Source organism: Ascidia mentula, chromosome 9, assembly GCF_947561715.1.
Source record: "Ascidia mentula chromosome 9, kaAscMent1.1, whole genome shotgun sequence".
Taxonomy (NCBI): Eukaryota; Metazoa; Chordata; class Ascidiacea; order Phlebobranchia; family Ascidiidae; genus Ascidia; species Ascidia mentula.
Genome location: NC_138574.1, coordinates 4,265,341 through 4,289,886, shown reverse-complemented (window position 1 = coordinate 4,289,886; position 24,546 = coordinate 4,265,341). Strand labels below are relative to the sequence as shown.

General features: G+C 37.7%; 4 protein-coding genes across 5 annotated transcripts; 3 read left to right on the top strand and 1 right to left on the bottom strand.

The window, feature by feature from the left end:
• The first annotated feature begins 1,712 nt into the window (after window positions 1-1,712).
• On the top strand, window positions 1,713-3,490 carry LOC145914085 (uncharacterized). The gene is made up of 5 exons (XM_083001861.1): window positions 1,713-1,816; window positions 2,228-2,335; window positions 2,405-2,482; window positions 2,737-2,832; window positions 2,975-3,490. Exons 1-5 carry the CDS (start codon window positions 1,777-1,779, stop codon window positions 3,097-3,099), a joined length of 447 nt encoding a protein of 148 aa, XP_082857987.1. The 5' UTR covers window positions 1,713-1,776; the 3' UTR covers window positions 3,100-3,490.
• Window positions 3,491-5,934: 2,444 nt separating this feature from the next.
• Window positions 5,935-10,182, top strand: LOC145913475 (nucleolar protein 9-like). 2 transcript variants are annotated; one of them, XM_083001149.1, is made up of 12 exons: window positions 5,935-6,255; window positions 6,312-6,411; window positions 6,694-6,885; window positions 7,093-7,209; window positions 7,273-7,402; window positions 7,734-7,932; window positions 8,621-8,761; window positions 8,986-9,081; window positions 9,215-9,436; window positions 9,607-9,712; window positions 9,829-9,990; window positions 10,046-10,182. In XM_083001149.1, the coding sequence occupies exons 1-12, from the start codon at window positions 6,022-6,024 to the stop codon at window positions 10,069-10,071; spliced, it is 1,725 nt and encodes a 574-aa protein (XP_082857275.1). In that variant the 5' UTR covers window positions 5,935-6,021; the 3' UTR covers window positions 10,072-10,182. The 2 variants fall into 2 exon arrangements, with proteins under 2 accessions (XP_082857275.1, XP_082857272.1); XM_083001146.1 differs by having other exon boundaries at window positions 9,829-10,077.
• A 95-nt stretch (window positions 10,183-10,277) lies between these two features.
• LOC145913476 (UPF0489 protein C5orf22 homolog) lies at window positions 10,278-12,612 on the bottom strand. Its single transcript, XM_083001150.1, has 9 exons — window positions 12,553-12,612; window positions 12,355-12,500; window positions 11,842-11,991; window positions 11,590-11,712; window positions 11,086-11,242; window positions 10,921-11,024; window positions 10,720-10,798; window positions 10,504-10,646; window positions 10,278-10,446 (listed from the first exon to the last, which is right to left on the bottom strand). Exons 1-9 carry the CDS (start codon window positions 12,610-12,612, stop codon window positions 10,314-10,316), a joined length of 1,095 nt encoding a protein of 364 aa, XP_082857276.1. The 3' UTR covers window positions 10,278-10,313.
• Window positions 12,613-13,222: 610 nt separating this feature from the next.
• Window positions 13,223-24,333, top strand: LOC145913198 (uncharacterized). The gene is made up of 17 exons (XM_083000767.1): window positions 13,223-13,401; window positions 13,516-13,625; window positions 13,687-13,802; window positions 14,078-14,740; window positions 14,969-15,073; window positions 15,417-15,561; window positions 15,848-15,914; window positions 15,972-16,097; window positions 16,639-16,792; window positions 17,279-17,513; window positions 18,017-18,134; window positions 19,236-19,415; window positions 20,248-20,438; window positions 20,744-20,877; window positions 21,449-21,686; window positions 22,379-22,583; window positions 23,037-24,333. Exons 1-17 carry the CDS (start codon window positions 13,321-13,323, stop codon window positions 23,247-23,249), a joined length of 3,081 nt encoding a protein of 1,026 aa, XP_082856893.1. The 5' UTR covers window positions 13,223-13,320; the 3' UTR covers window positions 23,250-24,333.
• Window positions 24,334-24,546: the final 213 nt, after the last annotated feature.

Genomic DNA, 24,546 nt, shown 5'->3' with positions numbered 1-24,546 from the left:
CATTGTTTATTGGTCGGAGGCTCCAATTAAGTAGGTCGGTTATTAAATGCGCTTTATTGCTTACTCAACACAACAGTAATATACAAAAATCTCATCAACAAATATGATTTAGGCCTAACCGAACATATCACCGATGTACATAACGCCTGTAGATTTGACACTAAAAGGACCTCATTATTTCGTCTTGTAGTTGATGTTTAAACACCTACACGTCACTTTTACTAGCTTTAAACTTCAGAAAACTGCTGTCGAAGCACAAGTTGAATTCCAGCTACCTTTAAGAACCGCAGAGAAAACGTCACGGTTTTATTCAGAAACTGTTGAGTCAGTTCGTTTAAAAGTGAGACAGAACCCTTGAGTATGGGCGTTGTTACGCGGCTACGTTTTGTTAAAAGCTCGATTCAATTCCAAATTCCGCATCATCGGTTGAACCGTGTAGCTTGTTGGGGTTGAATTACATTAAAATGTTTCGACGCCACTACGCCGTGAACAAAAGTAGGGAAAGTGTGACATACAAATTTTGTGGTGTATGTAACAATACAAAATGTTTGCCTTTCTTATAATTACAAAATCAAAAGCAAAAAATAAAACCACTAAAAGTTGATACAGTTGTAAACCCCTTCTGAAAGAAATGAACGTTTGACACTAATTACTTGACATCCCTGCCGGGCATTCATGGACTTCATTAATTTGTTTTAATAAGAGAATAAGTTTTTGATGTACATTCAATAAGCAGCAAACCCCAGGAACGGCTCTGGCTGGAGAACAAACCGATCGTATATTTATTTATACCGAACTTACTCGAAAGCGCCATCTACCGAAATTAAATTTAAATTATTCTCCAAAAAAATATTATTTTCTGGAAAAAGACAAAATAAGTTTTGAGCTTGAAGAGAAAATATAAATTAAATACGAATGCACACCAAGAGAAAAGTATGGGTAATTACTTAAGACCCAAAGTTATGGAAAAGGGTTAGATCAAAACAAGTCTAGCTTTCACCAAAGTTTGGCCCAATTTAGCAACTGAACTAAGAGTAACCTCCGATCCAGCTGTCTATAGGTCTAATAGGAAATTAATTATATCAACAATCTCATCAACACGTTTGTCTTGCGTCGATGAAACGTCAAGTAGGCGACACTCGTTAAACCAGAAAGCTGGGCAAGTTAGAACATAATGATTTGCCAGTCGCTTGGCATAAGTCCTTCCAGGCATTTGTACGTTTCGCTTTAGCATCAAGAGTATTTACTCAAACATGGTATAAGTCGTTGCTTTAAGTTACCTCTTGTTACCAGGTTGGATATGTGTATAGTAAGTTTAACAATTCTGTTCGAAAATTTTATAACAAACGTTGTCTGGTAATTTTTTACTTGGTTGTACTATTCGTGCTTATACCTAGCTTTTCACATGAATTTGTGAAAATTTGTGAATGTGAACGCATAAGCGATAATGAATATATTTTCTTTTTTCAACCCTACTTGCCGTGTAAGTTCATGGGCACGTGAGTGAGTTTCCACCAATAGCATCGCGTTAAGGAGGTCAGTGGAAAATAACCTCAACCTTTTTTGCTGCTTCGGCAAATTACTCGAGCCAAGCGAGTCGAGAATAGGAAGGCGTTTCTTTAATGGTGCAGCTTGTCTGAGGTTCTAGTTGATTTCACCACACGGTATTCGTGTGCTAGGTTGTATTCTAATGTTGTTTTGTTTTGGTTCGTAGGTTACTATTTCACTTTAGAAAATTAATTTTAAACTCTTCAAATCGGAATTTAGAAGAAAAAGATGAAACTTTTGATTGTAATTACCCTTTTGACTATTTTTGGTAAGTGATACAAACACAATGTGATGTGTAATTTCTTTGCAGGTTGCCATTAGTTGTTTTTAAACTTGCTTACATAAAGTCATTTACTTGGGTGCAAAATAAGTGGAGTTAATAACTTTGAATAAAAAAGCCAAAGCTAAGATGCTGTTAATCATTTTATGTAAACGTTTCAAACCTATACTTGGTTCATCATCAGTAGTACTAGCTTCTGCTTTTTTTATTTAAAGTCATTTAATTTTACCAAGTTGCACAATAAACAAAAAACATTGTGCTGCCACATACATAGTTTCATTAACAGTAGAACAATTATTTGATAGATTAGTTCTTATAATAAATCCTCATACATTTTTTTTGTGTTTGTTTTTTAATATGTATATACTGTCTCAATAAAAATCATCTTGTTATTAACAGAGTTTATCACTGCACAAAATGCAACTGAATGTTCTCCCAAACACTGGGGTCCAAACTGCATGAACGTATGTGGTGAATGTTATGTTGACAGTAATGTACCAGCAACAGGTTAGTCAATCACTATTTCCAATGACAAATTATTTCCAATATAACCTACTGCAATTTGTTTTCTTACAGCACGTGTTTGCAATGTCGAAACTGGTGATTGCAGCACTGGTTGTCTAGGTGGATACACTGGACAAAAGTGTGATGAAGGTAAAAGGACATTTAACTCATTAAATATTAAGCTTTTTCCTCCTATTTTAATGTAATTTTGGAAGCATTTGAAAAACCTACATTGTCAGGAAACTTAAACATGATTGAAACATATGATCGTTATTAAAAAATTTAATTTCAAAGAATAAGTCAAGCTAAAAAGGAATCATTAATTATGCATTTTTTTAATTTCAAGAAAACCTGATTACAAAATAAAAAATGTGACTATAGTAACATCAAGTTGTCTTTCATAGCAATCTGCCAAGGAGGGTGTGGTTCAGGGCAGTGTTTGGCTCCCAACTACTGTGGAAACTGTGGCGATATTTCCAAAGTATCACCGACTTGTGAAGGTCAGTAGGCCATGTGATCAATATTGTGTTTCAACTATTGTTGTCAACTTAGAAAATAATAAATTTGGTGGGTGATAAAAAACTTGGCTGAAGTATTACTGGATGTTGATACAATATTTAAAACATATTTTTGTCCCCCTAGATATACGTCTCCGAGGACTTCTGGGGGCTCTATGCTCTTTCCTTGTAATTGGTATATCAATCACTCTTTGCGGCTTTGGCTCCGTGTGGTACAAGAAGCGCAAAAATACCGCCGTTGCTCTTTAAACGAATAGATAGGGTTTTTAATGCATGCAAGTGTCGTATGTCCTCATTTTTTGTAATTTGTTACACCACCTAAGGCACCATGACACAGTATGCATCTTTGCTAACCAATCTCTAAGCCAACTCATATAACAGATGCAAAAACACTTCAGCTTGTTGATACATAGTGTATCAGTTTAATGCACCTTTTCAACCTCGAACCACTTATTTATAACTTACGGTATTATTGTGTGCTTTTAAAAAGTGAATTTAGTAACCTTTTTATTATTGTTTTCGGCAAATGCAAAATTCTTTTGGGTTTCACTATTGTTGGTTTTTGTAACGGTGCTACTCTCAAATCTAATTTCGTTGCAATTTGAACAATCAATTACATAATAAAACTAAACTTTTGGAACATGCATGTGCATTTATTGACTACAAGGCCAGTATGTCGACCAGCTTGGCAGACAAACCCATGCAACATTGCGAAATGTGTAGTTTACATAACCATAATCTGGATACAGAGCAAGCACATAAGGTTATGCTCTGCGGTTTGTGGTAACGCTTTCCATGAATTAATCATTAACCAGTTGGTGTGTTGCCTGGAAGCCTAGCCGGTGTTGAGTGGAATTTAACAGATCTCCGGCTGCTGTATGACCTTACTCAATGTCGACTGGTTCACGCAATGTCAAAATCCTTACGTAAATGGTCGAATAACTGGTTTGATCAATGTTCATAGACTTTTTTTGCCACATGTTTTTTGTCAAAAGTGCTTTGCGACAGTCATATATCAATATCAGGCATTCTGTTTTCAATTTTGGTGTAATGTAAAGATCATAACATAAGCGTCTACAAAAACTCATTTTGTCCGCAAATGAAATTGAAGAACCGGTCATTACTCTACTAGACCCGAGCAATCGATCTTCGGCGATTGTCATTAGGTCGCCATTGTTTTCGGAACAATGCAAGGCGTAGCGCGTTGCCCGGTAAGCACAATCGCCCCCAAGGAATTAGATACTAGCGAGTCCCTTGCAATGCCCAGCAACAGTGAAATAATTATCGATTGTGACCTCATTACGCGGATTGTGGCAGGCGGTTAATCCGGTGACGAGGATTATAATGGAAAGGACGTTCGCTCGTTAACCATTTTGACCTTGGCTGTCGATGCAACTGTCCCTTTCAATACCCCACATATAGCAACCACAATGCGACATATGTTTAAGCGGGATTATTCTGGGAACATCTGTGTTGGTGTTGTTGATTCAAAACAGAAATGTTATTTGAGATGAAACTTGTTAAGGTACACAATGTTATACAATCGGTACTAAGCTTACTACAGCCGAAATAAAAACATTTGTTGCAATTATATTAGTAGGGTTACCATCTATAATTCCCACCAATAGCGCCATTTCCTTTTAGCACTCGGTAACCGTCAACAGATATGTGTTCTAATCCTGGTGTGGCCTAAAATTAATAAACTTAAACAATCCGAAGTTTCCGACCAAATCCGGACGTCTGATAGGTCTAACACTATAAATTATAATAAAATGTGTTTTTATTGCTTGAATAAATTTATTTACGAAAAAATTATAAACAACCATACATGGATATCTACGTTCTCTCGATGGAGAGCAACCACATTAAAAAAGCGAAATGTCAGAAAAGCACGCAGGCTATTATTAAATACACGTGTGCATATTTTCTTGAGATATTCGTATATTCCGATGAAAGTTTTTGTAACCAAACTCCGTTTGCACACAGGAATTTCGAATAATGATGGTAGCCTATATCTCTACCATTCTACCAAAGTTCACATGCTGCTTATACATTATAAGTTTCTGACAGTCCAAACAGTGTGGCTTACATTAGAGCAGTTCAACCGGTGGTACGCGAAAGACATCGAAGTGGTACGGAAAAAAAAATTGACAAATAGGCTATGTTTGGCGCTATAACCTATCTACATTAAACATTTGAAACTTTTTTAGAAAATACGCTCACATACGGCTTGTTACTCAAACAATACAATGCGACCAAGACAAAGTTTTAAAGATGGTAGGCTACCTACTTTACTTATTTATGCCATATTTTTTTTAATAATATGTGGTAGGCGATAAAATTCAGGTTGAGAACCACTACATTAAAGTATACAACAAACAAAACAAAATAAGTTACAACCTTTGTTAATTAGGAACAACCATGAAACATTATTAGTTATTACTGTAATTGCATTTATTCAACAACAAAAAGTCTCTTGTAGTGTTTTATATTCTGGCGCTTACGTACCCGAGTTATAAACGCTATACATGACAAAATAATGCGTACACCAAAGCGAAAGGTGGAACAAACAAACAAGTTTGCTTTATACTGTGTTGTTAAAGCCCCCCCGAGTATGCGAGCCCTCGCAAATAGGCTGCAGGCCCTCGGTTATATAGTGTCAATAAAGTATAATGGAAACATACGCAAACGTGCATCGGAGGCATTCATCGCGGTATAGGTTCAGGGTCCCTTGTTTATGTAAGGCTCTTGTACTTAGCATTTCCTCATTGTATTTTTCATTACAAATACTCTTCTTTATAGCTCCATTTACCACACTATCCAGAAATAATAAAATGATTTTGAAAATATCATTTACAAGTATTTTGCGCCTACATAAAGTAAAAGCTGCCACAACAGAAATAAATAAAGACACCTTAATTGTCAGACAAACGGTAATTTTTTTTTATTTATGAAATACAATACAAGTATCAGCTTTGAGCCCACTTAAATACGAAAAAAAAGAATAAATCTGGTGTAGGGCCTTGTTGGGGAATTCACCGTGAAATTGCATTGCTTGTCAGGGTTTTGGAGTTATTGTGCATGTGGAATTGTATCATTTCAAATCGTAGCGTTTGCTTACTTAATAATCACAACAACGTAAAATTCCAGACTCTTTGAAGTAATATAATCATGGAAGGTAACAAAGCTGAATTGGACACAGGCATTTTGTCGTACTTTCGCCAAGCAGATGCCACGTACAGAAATGGTTTCGAAGATGAGGAAATGAAGCAGATATTTATCCAAGGACTGTTTGAGGAAATTCAAGGATGTGAAGTGAAATTTAGTTTGATGAAATCTACATGTTTTGTGATGGAGCAATTCGTGGATGAAGCAAATCTTGAACAGTTGTTACAAATGTTAAAGGTAAAAATTGAAAATATGTGACATCTCAACACCTTTAGTTTTTGTGCTATTTGCAGGCATTTCAGAGTCGCTTTGAAGAAGTGGCACACAGTCAACAGGGGTGTCATGTGCTGCAGAAAACTTTACAAAAACTCGTTATCTTGTGGAGTTCCCATGGTAAAAGGTTTATTTGGTTCAGTGTTGTGTCAGATTGAAAAGTTTGTAATTTGTGTGGAGTTTTTTTTTAAGCAAATGTTAATTGCACGGACAGTGATAGTCATATCAATTTTTTGTATGTTAATGCATAAGCTAACTACCAAATTTTGCACAGCATTTTTTACCAATCTGGGGAGTATATACCCTTCATTTACCAATTTGCTTGTCATACAACAAACAGTCTAACTTTTACTTAAATATTTTTGTAAGATCACATTGCAAATTGATTTTTTCTTTCTGTAGGACTTACTGACAATGTTGTTGAGGATTATTGCAAAGTTATCTTGAAAAGCAGCCAGTATCTAAAGAAGGAAGGTGCTTTGGCAGAGTGGATGTGTCATGTATATGCCACACATGCAACAAGATCTATCATTGAAACTCTTGGTGGCGTAGTACTTGCTCAAAAGCATAGTCTGATGGATATTAAAAAAGCAGGTAAAAAATCTATTTTGATGCATTACAAAAGCTTACATAGAAGTACATAAAATGTTTGTATACTTTAATTTATTCTACAGTCTAAGAATGACCCAATAAACAGATCATTATTTACTTGTTGTAGTTGCAATATTGGAAAATATTTCACAAAACTGTTGTACAATATTGGAAAAAAGTATTTTTCACTTTTACAATTTTTTTTAACAGGCGCTAGTATGCAAACAGAAGTTTTCGTTGCAAAACCCAACTTGCCAAAAAAGTTTTTTATCAGAATAAAGAAACTTGTTTCACTTGTTGCTGAACTGAACAAACAGTCCATGGCAGGTTTGTGCATTCGACACACATTTTTTGTCTGTTGTGAAACAAAGATTATGTTTTTTTTTACAGAAATTCTTACACACACTAATGGGTGTCCTTGTGTTTGCACATTAATCCAAATACTGTCAAAGAGGCTTCCAAAAACACTAAATAGATTGTGTGGAAGTATTATTGATGTTTGCACAAAGGATAACAATAGGTAAGATTTTTGTGGTTAAGTCTCATCCTTGAAAGTAAATTCATGTAAATGTTGGAAAGCAAGTAAGAATAAAGCACAGATAATAAATCTTGAATTAAAATGCTTGGCAGGTTACACTCCAAAATGGAAAGATTGTGCGGAGAATGTTTTGCGACGATTGTTAATTGCATGAATTATTGGATCTTAATCCATTAGCTAGTTGTTTTTGCATCACAGATTATCGGTGTTCTTTTTTGCTAAAGTGCACAGAGGATGTATCCTCTGCAGTCTGAGACCGCCATTTTTTCGAATCTGGTCCATACTAACTTGAACAAACATTTTGTGTCAACAGTACGTTGCTCATACTCTGCAAAGACAGAACTGGAAGTCGCGCGATTGAGGCACTACTTGAATATGGGGATGCAGAATCTTGTACAAAACTACATTCAATAATTACTGGTGACCTGGACACACTGCTTGAACTTGCCTGCCATCCAGTGGCCAATTTTGTTGTGCAGAAAATGATTTCTGCTTCCTCATTACAACACAAGGTAATTCATGTTTTGTAATGTGTGAGATAGGTAATAGCAATGTCTTGTACATTTATATATGACAGTTGCATACAGGGGCGTATCCAGGAATTTTTAAAGGGGGGGTCCAAATTTTTTTAGGGAATTCCCCGATTTTCAGGTATAAACTAAGTATAAACTATTGTGGGCGAGAATCGCAAAATACGAACGCCGGTATTCGCGCCAATCGTCACATAAACGGTGGCTTGCGCAATTGTGTAACGCTATGGAAAGTTTAACAACTAAACTAATTGACTTTCACGCAAATAAACCGCTTGTCATTACAACGTGGCCACTGAAAAATGACGTTTCGTCCGTGAACTGACGAAAAATGACACTTGTTTCGTAACAATGCCAAGTGTTCGGTAACAATGCTCCCTGTTTGGAAACAATGGCAAATGCAACACGATGCGTTTTTTTGGTCAACGTCAAAGAAAATTTCTGGTTTTCACGCGGATTTTGACAAAAAATACAGTGGCGTTTGTTTAGTTATCAAAAAAGACCAAAATATTTCACAAAAGGGGGGGGGGGTCCGGACCCCTCGGACCCCCCCCCCTGGATACGCCCATGGTTGCATATATGGCAGATTTGCCAATCAATTTTTTTCGCTTGTTAAATACTATTTACTTGTATTTTGTGGTATAGTTGACTTATGCTTTCATAATTTCAGTTTCCCGACACTTTTGCACTTCTTCTACCTATGGTTGAGGACATTTTTGCAGAAAATAAATATGGCGTTGTTCAGAAATTGGCAGAGCAATGCTTGCAACACAAGTCGATGCAAACAAAGTTTATCAACACCTTACTTGAGGTATGATGGCAGTCATTTGCCCCATTTAAACAACTGAGTCATTTGCCCCATTTAAACCAAGCTGCAATAGTTGTAATAGGGTAGCACATTATTTACATGTAAACTTTTTCGTTGAAGTAAGAGCAAAATGGTTTTTGTTTGTCATAATATTAAAGTTGAAAATGAACAACATATAGTACTTTTTTTTTGTTATTTTGCTTTAATTTAGTTGTTTGTATTTGAAGACATTTCACTGTAATGAAGAGGAAAGCAGAAAGTTTTTTGTTCCTCTGGTTGCTTCATTTTCTACCTATGAAACATTTATTACTGCTGGAAAAAAAGTAAGTAGTGTACATCATATTTAGCACAGATAAATATATAAAATTCATAATGTTACATTACTCATTGTAAAATGTAGCTCCAGTTTACATTGTGATAACACGACAAACTTTATACCAGAACATTTATGTTTAGATTCCAGATCTTTCCAACATAGTTTACCATGGTGCCCTTCTCCTGCAGACGCTATTTAAATTCAGCAAAACCTTATTACTGTCAAAAAGTATAACAGTAATGCCAGATCGACATTCTGTATCATTGTCATGCAGCGTATCTGGTAGTCATGTCATAGACGCCTTTGTTTCATCACAAACAATCAAAATGAAATGGAAACTGAAGTGGTTTGAAAAAATGAAGGTACATAGTATCTGACAATGCAGCAATGTTAAATGCCATAACATGTTTGGCAGGATCTTTAAAAATTAGACACTTTTTTAATGTTTATGTCAACCAATAAAGCTATGTATATTTTAGATTCTTGAAAAGAACAGTCTGAAAATATTTAAGATTTTTTTACATTTGTTTAGACTCAGTTTCATGTTATTGCCTGTGACAAATACGGAAGCCGTGTAATGGATAACATTTGGAAAACTGCAGATGTGGATGTCAAAACTATTCTTGCCGAGTCTTTAGGTGAATAAATCCACAAACAAATAATCAGCCATTTTGTCAAGCCAATTATGAAACATTTTTTCACATTCTTGGAATAACTTTTAATACACCAACATAATTAGGACTTGAAATTGCAGCACCACACTCCGACGCACTTACTGTCGACCAGTATGGAAAACACCTCCATCGCAACTTTGGGTTGAAGCAGTTTATTTACCGAAGGGTAGAGTGGGATGATTTCCACAGAAGACAATTAAAAAAAAGAAAAGCCTTCGAAGATTTGTTTTCAACCGACCAAGGTAAGTGTTGGAATCATTTTTACTTCCGTAGAATTAAAAATTTTTTTAAATATAGGTACTAGCAAGAAAAAGAAATCTTGATGTGGCGGATATTCATAAAAAGGTGCTGACATGGTGGGGACAACATATCCCTGATGATCTCTGGCTGTGTGGGTTGAGTGAGAATCTACTGATCATACAAGAAATGCAAAGCAAAAACATGTATTGAAACACTTTTTTGGTAAAAGCACATCGCTTGGTGGATCCAAAGGCAGTGTATGCAAAGTTTGCATCTGTTTCATCATAAAAAAGAGAAAATTGTGTTGATTGAATAAAAAAGTTGTTCAGGCTTTTTCAGCGTCGGTAATGTAGTGCAAGTTTACTGTAGACGTTTTAAACACGTCTTTTACGGTATCCACGACCTTTCGTTGTATTTCTTCAACTTGCCACGACGGACAGTAGTCGTCAACAGTTGACCTAAAATTGTTCATTAATCAAGCACTGCCAAACAAACCGTAGTTACAAGGAATTAACCTGGCTATAGTGCACAATGTAGGTGCTTGTTGAGAGTTTTTAAGCAAATTTTTAAATTCTTCCATCAATTCATTGATTCTTTCGTCAGAACTGACATGGTGAGGTAAAGGGGGTTCACCTGAGGAGCAACCAGCTCCATGAATCTTACAAGACAAATAACCAGATTTTTTGTGAAAATACATAAAGGGTTCGCACCAATTTAATTAGACTACCTACGATTTCAACCTCTTGTTCATCGAATGGTTTTTTAATTTGCGCTTCGTAGTTTTTTGTAATCTTGATCAATTCCTTAAACCTAAAATTTTTCACATCAGTTAATTAACCTGTATTGCAACGGCATTATGGACCTCGCGTTTTGTCACGGATGGTGATAAGCTAACAACAGCATCAATATGCCAAATTATGATAAACTGTTACCTTTTGTCTGTAGAATATTCTAGATTTCCATTTGCGATTTCCGTCAGCCAATTCTTCAAAATTCTCAAACGATTTCTTCGAGTTTCCTGGCAGGATAAAATTTCCTAAAAGCAAATATTTTACCGTTACAACTTTACATCAAAAATTTTTCAAAAACTTTCAAACCGGAACACTTTTTGGTGGATTGAACCAATAAAGCTTGGTCAATGTTGTCAAATCTTCCACTGAAAACATCCGTTTGAATGGATTGAGAGTTGAGAAGCAGTCAAGATCAACATCAAGAATATAGTGTTGTTCTGGTTCTAGAATTTGAGCTAAAGATCTAAAATAAACACAGTTTATGTAAATATTTACTGACAAAAACATCAGAATTAAATTTTATTATCAGTAGAAAGATTTTTCACTGTGGCTTTTGTAGGTAAAATTTTCAGTTTGTTAGGTAAAACCAACAACTAACTTAGGAGTTTTAAATGCCATATATATACTTCATTTGCAAAGACGTATTACTTCTTTGGTTCTTAGTAATGTATTGTACCCATTGTTATGTTTGTTTAATATTTATTCATGGTCCCCAATTGATTTTCAATGGTGATGGCAATGTAATAACATAAAAAAAAAAGTTATAAAAAATAAAATCAATTGATGATATTTCTACAATAAAATACTTACTCTATCACGTTTGTTGACTTCTGCATTGTGTACACTTGTAATTTTACTTGCTTGACATCAACTATTTCCTCCACATCCTGATATACGCAGTCACTCAAAAAGTAGATGTTTTGCAATGATACTCTGCAAAATGCTATTTATAATTCTTCAATTATTCAGGACTAATACATTAAAATGACAAAATCCAACCAACTTTGAAATGAAAGCGCTTGTTGTCACAACTACACAATAATAAAATCACGGTCCACTCACCTTAGTTTTTCTGATGTTGGATCTTTACCAACCGAGAAAGCATATTTTCCATCATGAAACTGCTTGGCCCATCTTGGCTTGAACCAGATAATGGTGCTTATGTGACCTGCATACACTGCTGGGATTATCCAACTTTCAATGGATGCCTTCCTACAATATTACATGGCAATGTTATGTTTGCTACCTGTTACTGTAGTTTTGCATTAGTTTACAAAAACACACTTGAAATACTATTCCTCTGGCAATATGTTAAAACCTGCATCAGTTGAATGATTCATGTTGAATTATTGCCAGTCCTTACAAAAAAAATTATGCCTGGCAGCCACAGTAGAAAAACTATTAATATACGTAGGCTACAGTTTTTTTTTTTATTATTGGGTAACTTTATAATGATTACAATTAAAACTGACCAAAGTTATTTTGACATTTCGGCTAATTTAACGTTTTTTCATCCAACTTGTTTTGATAATCTTTGCTGTTTTTTGTTACATAATAGTTTGACTTCACACTTACATAAATAGCTCATATTTGTCAAAAACCAAAGGAGCAGTTATATCTTCTGGTATTCCTAAATCTGGGTGCGCATCGAAATGAACAAGTGCTATATTGCCGAATGGAAGATGTCTTGAACCAATCGCTCTGTATATATGCTCGAGAGCCTTCAAAACGGTTAGGTTGGAAGAAGAAGAAAAAAAAAGTATTAAGTATTACCTCATTGTGGTATTCAACGACGTGAATTGGCAACTCAGGATACTTTTTGACGCGACTCATTGTGATATAACAGATGAAAGATGAAAAAATAATCAGGCAGACAAATCCGGGTAATCCCGCAGTTGGATGAGTATTTCAAGCGGTTAATTTGTTCAGTCGCATGAGTTTTTGTTTTATTTCAAAGCCATATCTTCTCATTTGTACTTTTTTGATCAAATATTTTGTTGCTATGAAAAGGATTTTTAATTCTTACGCATATACTTTCTTTCGTTTTTTGCAATGTAGCCCTATCATCGATAATTTTTTTTCTGAAAATTGTTTATGCGGCTTCCAAAATAACAGTTTCCAAAAATATATGGCAACACAACAGCGACAACCAGAAAACATCCGGTAACAATGAACATTGAAGCAGCAATTTCCGTTCAATATCAAGAAGAGGTCGGTGCATGGCCGTCTCCCACGGCGAAGTTTAGTCATGTGCAACGAAACGCTTGACCGAACACTAGTAATGCGTCGCCAACCGCACACAAGCTGGCTTTGGAGTGGCGTTCTTTACAACCGTTCCGCTATTTGGGGCTGTGCACCTGCGAGCAAAAATAGAACCCTGCTGTGCGTTTGTGACAGCTTTTTGTTTATAGGCTTGAAATTTTGTCGTTTAATTTAGGTTGTTTTGTGTAATACCCCTAGTTCTGGTGTGGTGATTAGGTTACAATCACAACAATGTGTAATAGTTTTCCGACATGTAAAGACATGTTTTAGTAATCAAGGATGTCTTTCGGAAAGACGTCCAATCACTCTTTTACTGGACAGGCAGACACTGAATACATCCTTGCTTCAGTAAAAGAACAGGTATATAGATCAATGTTTTAGGGGATGACCGAAATTGTGAAAATGATTTATCCACCAACCACCATGCATGTTGTTTTTCCAATCGTTTTGTCTCACTTTTTAACTGTCTTGTAGGAGATCCAGTTTGAGAGGTTGACCCGTGAGTTGGAAGAGGAGCACCTGACCGTTGCGGGGCAACTGCAGCAATACCGAGATGAGCCACATGCAAGATCAACACCAAGCAGGTAGGTTTAAGGTTGGCTTACAATCTGTGTTTGTTAGGTGTTATGTTTGTTTGGTTTTAAGAAATGGAGAAGAAGAACCAAAGGAGGGTAGTGACACCGAAAGCAAAAGGGATTTAGCTCCGGAACAGGAACATGCTGAACAACAGCAGTACACCACAACATCTGCATCACATTTATGTAAAAAAATTAATTTTTGACTTTTTTATTTATGTAAGAAAAAAAAAGAAAAAATCAAATGTTACTTGTTAAAAATGTTTTTTTTTGAATTGTATTTGTACATCTAAATTAAAATTATCTATATATACATATAACGAAATGTGCCGTATCGATCTATATATATATATGTAGTTTATGACTTGTATGGCATTGTCACCAACTATATATGCTACCTACTGTGGGTGGTACATGTTGTTTTTTTAAAACCCTTTAAACACTAGAAATCATTTTTCTAGATCGTGCACCTGAAATACCAGTCAAGCCTCCACAACACAGAACAAGCTTGAATAAAGCAACAAGGCCACAAAGTCTGGTTTCACCATACAGTCATCAAGTGCAGACTGCTTACGTTGCTGCACAACCTCAGCAACCAACTTTGGCACACCCAAGACCATATTATGCAAGTCCTCCAAAGTCGTTAGTTCCGGATCAGCCTCCCTTTCCAACTCATTTTTCACCACCGCCGGTTTATCAGAATTCCAATTTTCGCTATCCACAGTACCAGCATGAAAGCATTCACCCCACTGCCTACTACGTTAACCTGCCTGGCAACTACACACCACTTGTAGCCAATGAAGGATTGTACCATGATATTCCAGTCACTGGCATGCACCGGTCACAACCTCATCGGAACAGCAATCACTCCAACACATCTGTGCAGGGTCAGCCGCATGCACGCCACCAGCATGAAACTCAATACACTTCCTACAGGCCACCTCAGTATGTGAACACAAGGTCAGTTCCTGCACCAAAGCCCAAGCCTGCCCCTCCACCAAGAAATTATTCCAATACGAGTAGTTCACCACAGTTACCTGGCAAACCATTCGAATATCAACCTATGCAGCACAGGCAGCCTGCCAAGCATCTCAGCGCTCCACATTTGCATGGGCATGTTCACAGTATGTCTTTATGTGTTTGAATTAAGTGTATTCTATAAGCCTTATTGTTATAGTATGGTACACAACGTCAGAATAGATTTCATTATCTATAAACTCTCTGTGTTGGATAATCTGTAAAGAGAAAGTTTGGTTGGTTATATGACAAACCAACTTGTTTATAGTTATAATGCATAGCTGTAGAATAAGCTAAATAAGCAGGGGAAATACATATTTATTCTTTCTATTCAGGAAATCTTCAAAGCCCAACCGAGCCTGATCGTCGTATATCACTGGAGTCATACCCTGCCAGAAGCAAAAGTTTTTATGGCACAAGGCGTCAAGAAACAAATATAGGTATAAAAGAAACACGTTAGTTTCAATTAAATTCCGATGTTTGAGTATTTGTTGAAACTTGAGAAGCCTCAATGGTTGTTTGGACAAAAGGCTTCATCTTCTTTGTACAAATAATTTGATTGTGTTTCTTTACAATCAGGTTCCTAACTTGTGGCAACCCATTGAATAGTTAGTCTGTTTAGGCAAGCGCACAACTACAGTGAGTGGTGTTTTGTATGAAAACACTAGTGCTTATTTAATCGTTCAGTAAAGACCTGCACCTTGCCGCTAAAGGATATAAATAAATTCAGGAGCAAATTTTGTTTTGTTTGTCTTTATGTTTATTGTTTTGTTTGCAATGCAGGAAACCAAGTTTTTGTGCCAGTCAGAATGGCTCACGACTCTACAGAATATGTGCAGAGGCCAGCAAGGCTATCAGCATCACCAAGAGTCATTGCGCCACCCCAACAACATGGCATTTTGTACAGCGACCCGGCTAACCCAGACAGGTAAGCCTTAAATTGGTTCGAACTGACATTCAAGTCCAATCCCTTCTTATTGTATGACTATGAAAGATCAAGTCTCCCGTATAAAATATGCTTGGATCGCATCACACAACTTATTCAAATCAGTCTATATTGCTTTAGACTGATTATCCTTAAAATATTAGTGTTTACTATATAGTTACTTAGTGCATAGATTTATTATATTGCTAGGCTAAACAAAGACTTGATTTTAATAACAAAACAAGCTTTAACTTTGAAACTTTCCTGACGTTGTATTTTGTTATTTCAGCTTTACATTTGAAAGAGACCCGAGCATAAGTGAAGTTATACAAATGCTTCGACATCACTCCTTTCAGGTATGGTTTTCATTTTAAGCTGAAAAGTTGATTTTACTCAACCTATCTCACAAATAGGTGGTTTCAAATGCAGCAGCGTACATTCAACATGTCACTTATGGGGACGACCATATGAAAGGTGTGATAAAGAAGAAGGGAGTCATCCCTCTACTTGTAAATCTTCTCCATCACCATGTTGTCGATGTAAGTAATGAAACTGCCAAAATCTGTAGTTCTCCACCTTTTTGCACCAGCAGACCAGTAAAATTTTGAACATTTATTGTAAAACACTAAAATCATTTGTCTACTATCAAGCCTTTTTAATGGGAAATACAAACGGTTAAATGGGAAATACAAAAAATACAAAATTTTTGCAACTGTGTTTAGCAGCCAAAGTAATAAATCCAACCACTTAAGATTGATATTCGTTCATAACTAATATGCCTTGTCTGGCATATATTTTTTGGCTAACAATGGGTAACATCCAATCTCCTCACAGGTAGCAAAAAGTATTGTGATAGTATTCCAAATAAGAAATTTTGGGAAAAACTGGTTCTCCAAATGCAGCAGAATCTAGCCCTCGATTAGGCATTGTCTTCAAACCAACAACAGCAATGTATTAAAACATGAGTTTAATCTTTCAAAAAACAAAACATTTCACATTGATGTCGGCCAGTTCATCATAATAGTTGAAAAATCGAATATAAAGGAAAATTTTGACCAAACGTTGGTTCTGTTATTCCAGGTGCAGCGAAACGCTTGCGGGGCTCTGAGAAACGTGGTTTACGGGAGAAACAACGATGAGGCAAAATTGGTTGTGCGGAGTTGCGGGGGCGTATCGTCACTCGCCCATGTACTTAGAAATACCGAAGATCAGGAGATGAAGGAGCTAATCACAGGTTAGAAAGACATTGTGTTATTTTGAACAACTTGTATTAAAGGCCGTTTGTACATTGATTCTTTTCTGTGTGAATCTTCGGTTGCAATTTTTTGGAGCTATTATTGGAATGAAGTTTAATGCCAGACATTACCGGTTCCAATTATGTACATATAACTTTGCATTGGAAAAGTACAAAATGTAGAATTGAACCAACAGAATGAGGGATTTCATACATATATTGACCAAAACCCTGCTCCGCCTTGCAATTTAATGACAAATACTTGCAGAATTTTTGAAATCTGCAGCATTGAAGTTTGGGGTTATTAAGATTCGTTTTAGTGGACCTCAAACGTATGTTATCTGATCATGGATTAGATTCTCTTTGTAACTCGTGCATTTACATGTGGCACAAGTTGTCCTTATTTCGTGGTGGTACATCACCCTAAGGGCAAACGAAACACTTGCATTTCGTAAACCGCACTTTAACGAAGATCTTAATCTGTAGGAGTTCTGTGGAATATGTCATCTTGCGACCAAATCAAAACCACCATAGCTGACAGCGCCCTGCAGACCCTTGCCTCACGCGTCATCATTAATTACGTCAGTCTGATCGACCCCTACAGAATGGCAAAATACTTTCCAGAAGAGCCGCCCGATTCCTATACGGATTTAACTGCCAGTGACTTTACCATTGACCCAAGCTGGTCGTCATTGTTCATCAACGCGACTGGGTGCTTGAGGTATGAGAAGCGTTTTTGCAATTTCAATGCTTTGCCCATCACATTAATTCTCAACCTATTTTCCTGTTGGCACCCCTTTAAAATTATCGTAGTTACCCCACAGCCTTCTGATATAGATGGCGCAGTATACAGAAGTGTATAATTAGAAATTGTTGAGTGAAATTCCCCTTTTCGAAGTTTCAATGTATTGCATGATTTTTGCTTAGCGCGTATAATGTTAAAACAGCCTTTTTCTTTATTTTTTTGTCATCTGTTTTTGGCCCAGTTCAGCTGTTTTGCAGTAAACAACACAAATTTTGTCAAAATTGAATGAGTTGTACATTTCTGATTTCCTTACGACCGCGACTATAAAAAAAACCGCCAATACCACTTGACCTTGAGTTCGCGGAACCACACTCCCTTTATTCCGACGAACACTTCAAAACAACTTCCCGCCTCTTATCCTCATAATGGAGATCCCGCACGCGTGTGTAATTTACCCAAAATCCGCTTCTTCGCCACAGGAACATCAGCTCGGCCGGCGCGGAAGTCAGGCGCAAAATGAGAGACTGCGACGGCTTAATTGGGGCCTTGCTGCTCGTAGTGGAAAACGTGATTGGAAAAAGCGACGTCGACAGCAAGGTTAGTTTTTACGAGCACTCTGTGGGAAACTAGATGTAAAATTTGGTGTTTTGGCCTTTGGTGTGCGTCTCAAGCCGGATGTAGGCTTGTAGTTGCGGCGAAGACAGAAACCGTGGTGTATTTTGGCGCTTGTGTTGGTGTGAATGTGGTGGAGATAATGGACTCGTCAAGTGCATCGCGGTTTTGCGTTTATTTTCAGGCAATATTTTGTGCTTTATTACGACCAGTTTGGATTCGCAAAACGCACAACGTTTAATTTGACAGTTACGGTGTTTTCAATTTTAATTTCAACCTCATAATAATGATACAAGTGAAGATTGCACCTTCGCCGTTATCTAAGCTTTAAAAGCAGTATATTTTTTGCATTCATCCCACAGTGTAGTAATTTTTGTGAAGTACCATTTCATCACTAGAACCTTTACTTGTACGGCGGTTTAAACCGCTTGTCCACCTCTTTCCAGACATCGGATAATAAAAGTTTACAATCGCATTGTAAACAACCTGTTAGTGACCAACTACTTCCCTGAAATAGTTTATGGCCTTTTCACTAAACGATAAATCGCCTGCTAACCACGTCCTAGTTTTTTTGCCTGGTCTGCCCTTGTTTTGGCCTCTTTTAAACAAACGCTTTTATACGTTCTTAATTAGCTGATTTTTCTTTGGGTGTATTTCTGAAGGCATCGGAACCACACTTGTTAACTGAATTATTATTATTTTAATCAGGAAATATCAGCCATAAATTCCAGTCGTTCAAACTGCGAGAGAGTAACTACAAACACATCACGTATTTGTTGTATTTGTATTGCACATTAAGAATGATTGTAGCTGCAACCGAAACGTCTGTAAAATGAATTTTGTATAATAGGATGATAGTCTTATCAGGAAAGCCAAAGCTAATATGCTGCCATAATTTGCTGTTTTGTTCGGTCTGTCGCCTCGGCGCTCTCTCGGTTGCAGCTAATTCTCAATTTGCACTGATGATGGACATTGTGCATGTACGTTCGAAACGTTTGCACATAATGTATAACAGCATATTAGCTTTGGCTTTCTTGTTTAAATTTATAAACTCCCAAGTCAACAGCAATATTTTGTGATCGACAGGGTGTTGAAAACTGCATGTGCATATTGAGAAACCTCTCCTACCGTCTTGCTCTCGAAGTGGAGGCAGCTCATGTCCCCATCAGCAGGGATGCAGAGGCGAGCAAACTTGATGAGGATAAGGATGAAGAATGCTGGAGGAGACACAGGAAGAAAGATAAACGGAAGAGCAAAGATGTGGAAGTAAGATTCCATCAACTGACAATAAATACCTCCGGTCCCAATAATTACGGTATCCTAGTTACAAGATAAACACACTTAAACTATCAGAATATCGTGACGAACTTGTCGTAGTTGTATAACGAACAATTAACACATCAATAGGCGATGGAATGCATATAAGCAAACTATTCACGATTTTTTAACCTTTAACAACCAGTTCCGTTAAGTTTATATGACAGCGGAAAACGTGACCAGTGGTTCTGAAACTTTTTTGCTCCTTACCCTCTACAATCCCGTTTACGGTCTGTAGCCCTATGCTCACTTATGCAAACAAAACCGACAAAACAAAAAAATATTTAATTGGAATTTGTATTTAACTCATTTAGTGAGAACTATACTCGTTGTTCGTAGCCCTCCCACGAACACCATGTGCCCCTCCAGGAAGACATAGGCCACAGTTCAGTAGCCTGCTTTAAACCAACCATCACCTAATCTATCAGTAATGTACTGTATTGTGTTTAATCGGAATGTATTGAATTCCTCATGCACTTTTACTTTACAGCACTGGTGGTGAACACAATAGTGTTCGAAACGTTTGCTTGTAATGATTAGTATGATAGCATAACGTAGTAATGTTCATGCAACGGCATCATTGGCAGGATCGCCCAATTGCACAGGTCTTTACTTGGAGATCACAGCTATCGTATCTAGGGCAAATCCAGCTAAACTGCAAAACCTTTAAACCTTATAATAGCATAATTTGTCCTTTTTATTCCGTGTAATCAACTCAACTTTTTCGCTCCTAAGATTAGATTCCCTTCAAGCAAAATTCTGAACTTTATTTCTTCGGAAGGTGTTGTTCAACAATTCGCGCACCAATTCCCAAGTGAGCATTCAAGGCGTGGAAACCTTGTGGCAACCGGATGTGGTTCGTCGGTATCTCGCTCTGCTGGCGGAAACTTGCAATTTCGGCACATTGGAGGCTGCATCGGGTGCCATGCAAAACCTCTCCGCTGGTCAGTGGGTTTGGTCGGCAAACATTAGGTAAGATGACGCTATTTTTCGTTTGGTGATAAGTAAAGTGTTAAGTTTCTTTTTGCTTATGTTGTAATTGTTTGCGTTACAAACTAATCAGGCCATTTAAATATTGTTATTGTATTTGTAATTTAGTGATGTATTTTGGCACCGAAGTATGCCTTTTCATATTGCTGTAAATATTATAAGATATATATTAAATACTTTCTGTGTTATTTCTGCTTTTAATGCCAAAAGTTTATTTGTTCTACTTTGGTATCAAGTAAGGAAAGCTTTTATTTCCAGAAAACTAAAATATAATCTTTTGTATACAGAACTGCTGTTCGGAAGGAGAAGGGCCTCCCAATGCTAGTTGAGTTTCTGCACATGGAAAACGACCGGATTGTGACAGTAATTTGTTCAGCTTTGCGTAACATGGCACTCGACGCCAGGAACAAACAACTTATAGGTAACCAGATGCTTATCCGTTAAGTTGACAATAGAAATACATCACTGTTAATTGCAAGCACTGTGTTTCAACTTAGAGGGTGACTTCCCAAACTAAAGAAATGTTAGGGTTGTGGAATCACAAACACTTGGTATTATATTACTTTACGATTAACCCAAAATCAATGAGAAGTTATATATATATGCCTGAGAAATAAGGTTCACAGGCTTCGCAGCCAAGGCATTGCAGCCAAGCTGGATCAACCACTTTTCTGAAAAATCTGAAAAATCAAGCTCCCGGTGAGGTTTGAACTCACGACCCTGGGCTAACCAGGCCCAACGCTCTACCAACTGAGCTACAGGAGCTCAGTGGCTTCACGGCGTATATTGTGGCCAAGGTACACTGGTGCGCAAGCGCACAACTTGTCAGGCGACCTTCACATGCGTAGAGGATCTCCACCACTGTAATCAGACAACGCAGAAGTAATGCCATGCTTACGCATAGCAAGGCGGGATAGCCCCACTACGCAGGCCCTTTATATTTGGCGATCACAGCTGCCTGAGAAATATTCACGTATTTTATCAAACCACAGGGAAACACGCAATGAAAGACTTCGTCGATCTCCTTCCCAGTCCAGACGATTTGCAATCCCCCAGCGGGCAAACAGCTTTCGATTTCCCGCAGATCGGTTCTCAAAGAGTACTTCTCATCGATGCGGTGTGCGGGGCTTTGCGGGAGCTGGTAACAAACAACACTGACAACGCTACGAAGCTTCATGCTGTGGGCGCAGTCCCGAAACTAGTTGCCATAAGTCGCAGCACCGCCTACAGGTAAAGCTACGCCCCCCGTACTTTGCATTATGGACACCACGATACGTGTATCACCTATAGAGCCAGTAATGTTTTTTAAAGTGATATTTTTTGCGACGCTGAGTCTGACGACACTGTTGATTTTTGCTTTTGCTTTGCCACAGTGTTTCCACCTTGGTTGGTTACGGCGGTTTAAACCTAGTTTGGTACCAAATGGTTAATGATGGCTGTATAGTCACCACAAAGTGGATGTCTTGCCGGCTATATACCTGACAAGAAGTCACACCATTACTGCATTGATGGGACCCATTAGGTCGAAACAGTGGCCCTGTCGTCAGCTCACTAAAAAAATATTATACGTGTTCATGACAATGTAGAAATTCTTGTTAAGTGATGTCGCACCCTACCATCGATATTTTAGTATGAAAATCAACAGAAATAATAATTTCGCCTAAACGGCATCGTCAGTATCCTTTTCAAATATATGTCAATTGTTTTCATTATGTAATAGTTTTGTAATGTGCGCACACAAAAAGACAAACACCCTTGAGAGAACAGCCAAACCACAGTCCAGTCATTTTTTCCGTCATGTAAGAAACCACGCACAAATCCTCATGTGCAGGGGATAAATGTTATTTGTCCGCACATCCGTAACGATACCACATATACATTAGCACGTGTATATTTACAGCGGCTATACGCTTGTTTCACAGATATCCACACCGATTGATAAAATCTGCTGGCCGCGTCCTCTCCACTCTGTGGGATTACAAATCCCTCCGTTCCACGTTTAAGAAGGAAGGTTGGACTCATTACCACTTCAGCTTGGCAGGTGTACCAAGTGTTGCGAGTGTGGGGAGTCAGGTGTCGCCGTATGCCAGCCCACCCATGTCGCCGGACGATTCCAATGCATATCGGGTAAGTGTCATGCGATATCTGCCTATGGTTTAACTCAACCATTAATTCTGTGCGGCTCTCATTAACATTCAGTGAAATCGTCTTGGACTCTTTACGATAGAACAGCCAAATACGGCACAAAGTTTTTCATCAAATTCCTATGTGCGATTTTGTTTTTGTTCCTGTGGTTAGCTTTGCATTGCTCTATTTTCGTAGTTTCTTGTTACTTTTTAAGGTTTGTTTTGGACTTTTTTAAATTTTATGTAGTCCTTAAACGCTTGAAATCGTATTTGGTTCCTACATTAATAGAGATTGAGAACCACTAGTGTTGATACACCCTTTAATTTAATTTAATTTAGCCAATACCCATAGGTAACCCATATATTATTACCCCACCCGTATTGCCTAAAATTTTAACCTGCATTCCAGCCTGTCGGTGTCGTTTAATTCCGCCAACTTTTCGTTTGTTTACAGGAATTATCACCAGAAACCCCCACCTACAGCAACGCGCAAATACAAGCCCCCGTTTCCAAACCCCATCAAAGTTACGCGCGACCCTCTCTCCCCTACGCCCCCATGTCCCAGTATCCGCCTCCATCAAAGATGTACCAATCACCCCAGCCCGACGCTAATTACGTCACAATGATACAAAGTGACGCAATAGGTGCCATCGACTCTTGGGTGTAGCAATTGTGCTTGTGTCGTATATCCAATAGTGCCTTCATATTACGACGAACCTCGCCACAAATGCTTTTAGTTCCATATTGCGAAGTCGATATTTCTATGTGAAAGCAGTATTTTGATTTCTATCCCACTCGCCACATAGCGTTAATACAAATGTCGATCCGGTTCGGTGTCTTATACTTCGGCTATAGGAAACTTCTTGTGGATTAGGTTGTACAGTGTTTTTTTAGCGCAATATTTTGCTGTCGGCTTGAACTTTTGGTCCTATTTCAGAATGTCGTTTTACACATATGTACGTAAGAAGCTGCAGTTTTATTGACCGATTTATTTACGATTTAACTCGATACAAACCTTGGTGACTTCTACCTCCAATGCCAGAACTGAATTACTAATCTTTTGACAAAATATGCATTGAACATAGCGAGATTGCATACCGTTGCCTTGACTACGAACAAAAACAAAACAAGTTACCTTTTTACAGTAAATTCCCTAAGTCTTTTTGCGTGGACATTGCCAAAGTGAAGTGCGTTGACATTAAAATTGAAACTAACTATTTTTTGTTGCCGTCCTTCGTGTAGCCTTCTTTCATCTTCAGAGTTTATTTTTTGTACTCACAAACCGCCTTGCTTCAACGCTTCGCGCCACTATCTTTGTGCCATCTACACCTATTGTGACATGTGACACGTGGCAGTGTCACGTTGCAGCGCCTTATACCTATTGTAACATTATGTATTTACAAGTGGCAGAGTGCCTTTTGATCCTGTTTTGTTTTTTCGTATCTAAACGCATTGTGCCCTGTGGATTTTATTATGCTTTACTCGATGTGAAGCTGAATGCTTTAAGAGAGCATCTTTATTTTTTCTATTGCTGTTTTGAGCGAGTGCTTGGTACCACTGAAACACACACGATACGCATCCACAGTCGCCCGTCTATGCAAATGCCTTGCTTCATATTGCATAAAATTGCGACTTTGTGGCGGTGTTGCGCCACCTCGCGCATATAGTTTTGTATCTTATAAGCGCGTGGATCGCGCGTTGTACACTTGTGCATAAAGTTGTCACTAACAGAGGTAAATATCTTACCGGTATTGTTGATGTCTGCTCTTGAATCAGCTGGTGACAGAATAGTTAGTACCATTTTTGTGTAGTGTTTTTGTGTATCAATGCGAAAAGGTAGAAAATACTGATTTATTATCCTTAACGTAAGCGTCGATACCCAGCTGACTTCCGTGATGAATCCACTTTCACTCTTGTGCTTGACAAAATCATACGAAAAACTGGATCGTATTATAACGGTGCGC

What these genes read in the sequence shown, in the direction of transcription:
- LOC145914085 (XM_083001861.1), top strand. Translation starts at nt 1,777, where the DNA reads ATGAAACTTTTGATTGTAATTACCCTTTTGACTATTTTTG. An exon ending in TACCCTTTTGACTATTTTTG is followed by an intron (nt 1,817 to 2,227) that starts GTAAGTGATACA and finishes TGTTATTAACAG; the next exon opens with AGTTTATCACTGCACAAAAT. An exon ending in CAGTAATGTACCAGCAACAG is followed by an intron (nt 2,336 to 2,404) that starts GTTAGTCAATCA and finishes GTTTTCTTACAG; the next exon opens with CACGTGTTTGCAATGTCGAA.
- LOC145913475 (XM_083001146.1), top strand. Translation starts at nt 6,022, where the DNA reads ATGGAAGGTAACAAAGCTGAATTGGACACAGGCATTTTGTCGTACTTT. An exon ending in TATCTTGTGGAGTTCCCATG is followed by an intron (nt 6,412 to 6,693) that starts GTAAAAGGTTTA and finishes TTCTTTCTGTAG; the next exon opens with GACTTACTGACAATGTTGTT. An exon ending in TTATCAACACCTTACTTGAG is followed by an intron (nt 8,762 to 8,985) that starts GTATGATGGCAG and finishes TTGTATTTGAAG; the next exon opens with ACATTTCACTGTAATGAAGA.
- LOC145913476 (XM_083001150.1), bottom strand. Translation starts at nt 12,612, where the DNA reads ATGAGTCGCGTCAAAAAGTATCCTGAGTTGCCAATTCACGTCGTTGAA. An exon ending in CCAACATCAGAAAAACTAAG is followed by an intron (nt 11,713 to 11,841) that starts GTGAGTGGACCG and finishes AGCATTTTGCAG; the next exon opens with AGTATCATTGCAAAACATCT. An exon ending in ACATTGTGCACTATAGCCAG is followed by an intron (nt 10,447 to 10,503) that starts GTTAATTCCTTG and finishes GAACAATTTTAG; the next exon opens with GTCAACTGTTGACGACTACT.
- LOC145913198 (XM_083000767.1), top strand. Translation starts at nt 13,321, where the DNA reads ATGTCTTTCGGAAAGACGTCCAATCACTCTTTTACTGGACAGGCAGAC. An exon ending in GCAAGATCAACACCAAGCAG is followed by an intron (nt 13,626 to 13,686) that starts GTAGGTTTAAGG and finishes TTTGGTTTTAAG; the next exon opens with AAATGGAGAAGAAGAACCAA. An exon ending in GATGAAGGAGCTAATCACAG is followed by an intron (nt 16,793 to 17,278) that starts GTTAGAAAGACA and finishes CTTAATCTGTAG; the next exon opens with GAGTTCTGTGGAATATGTCA.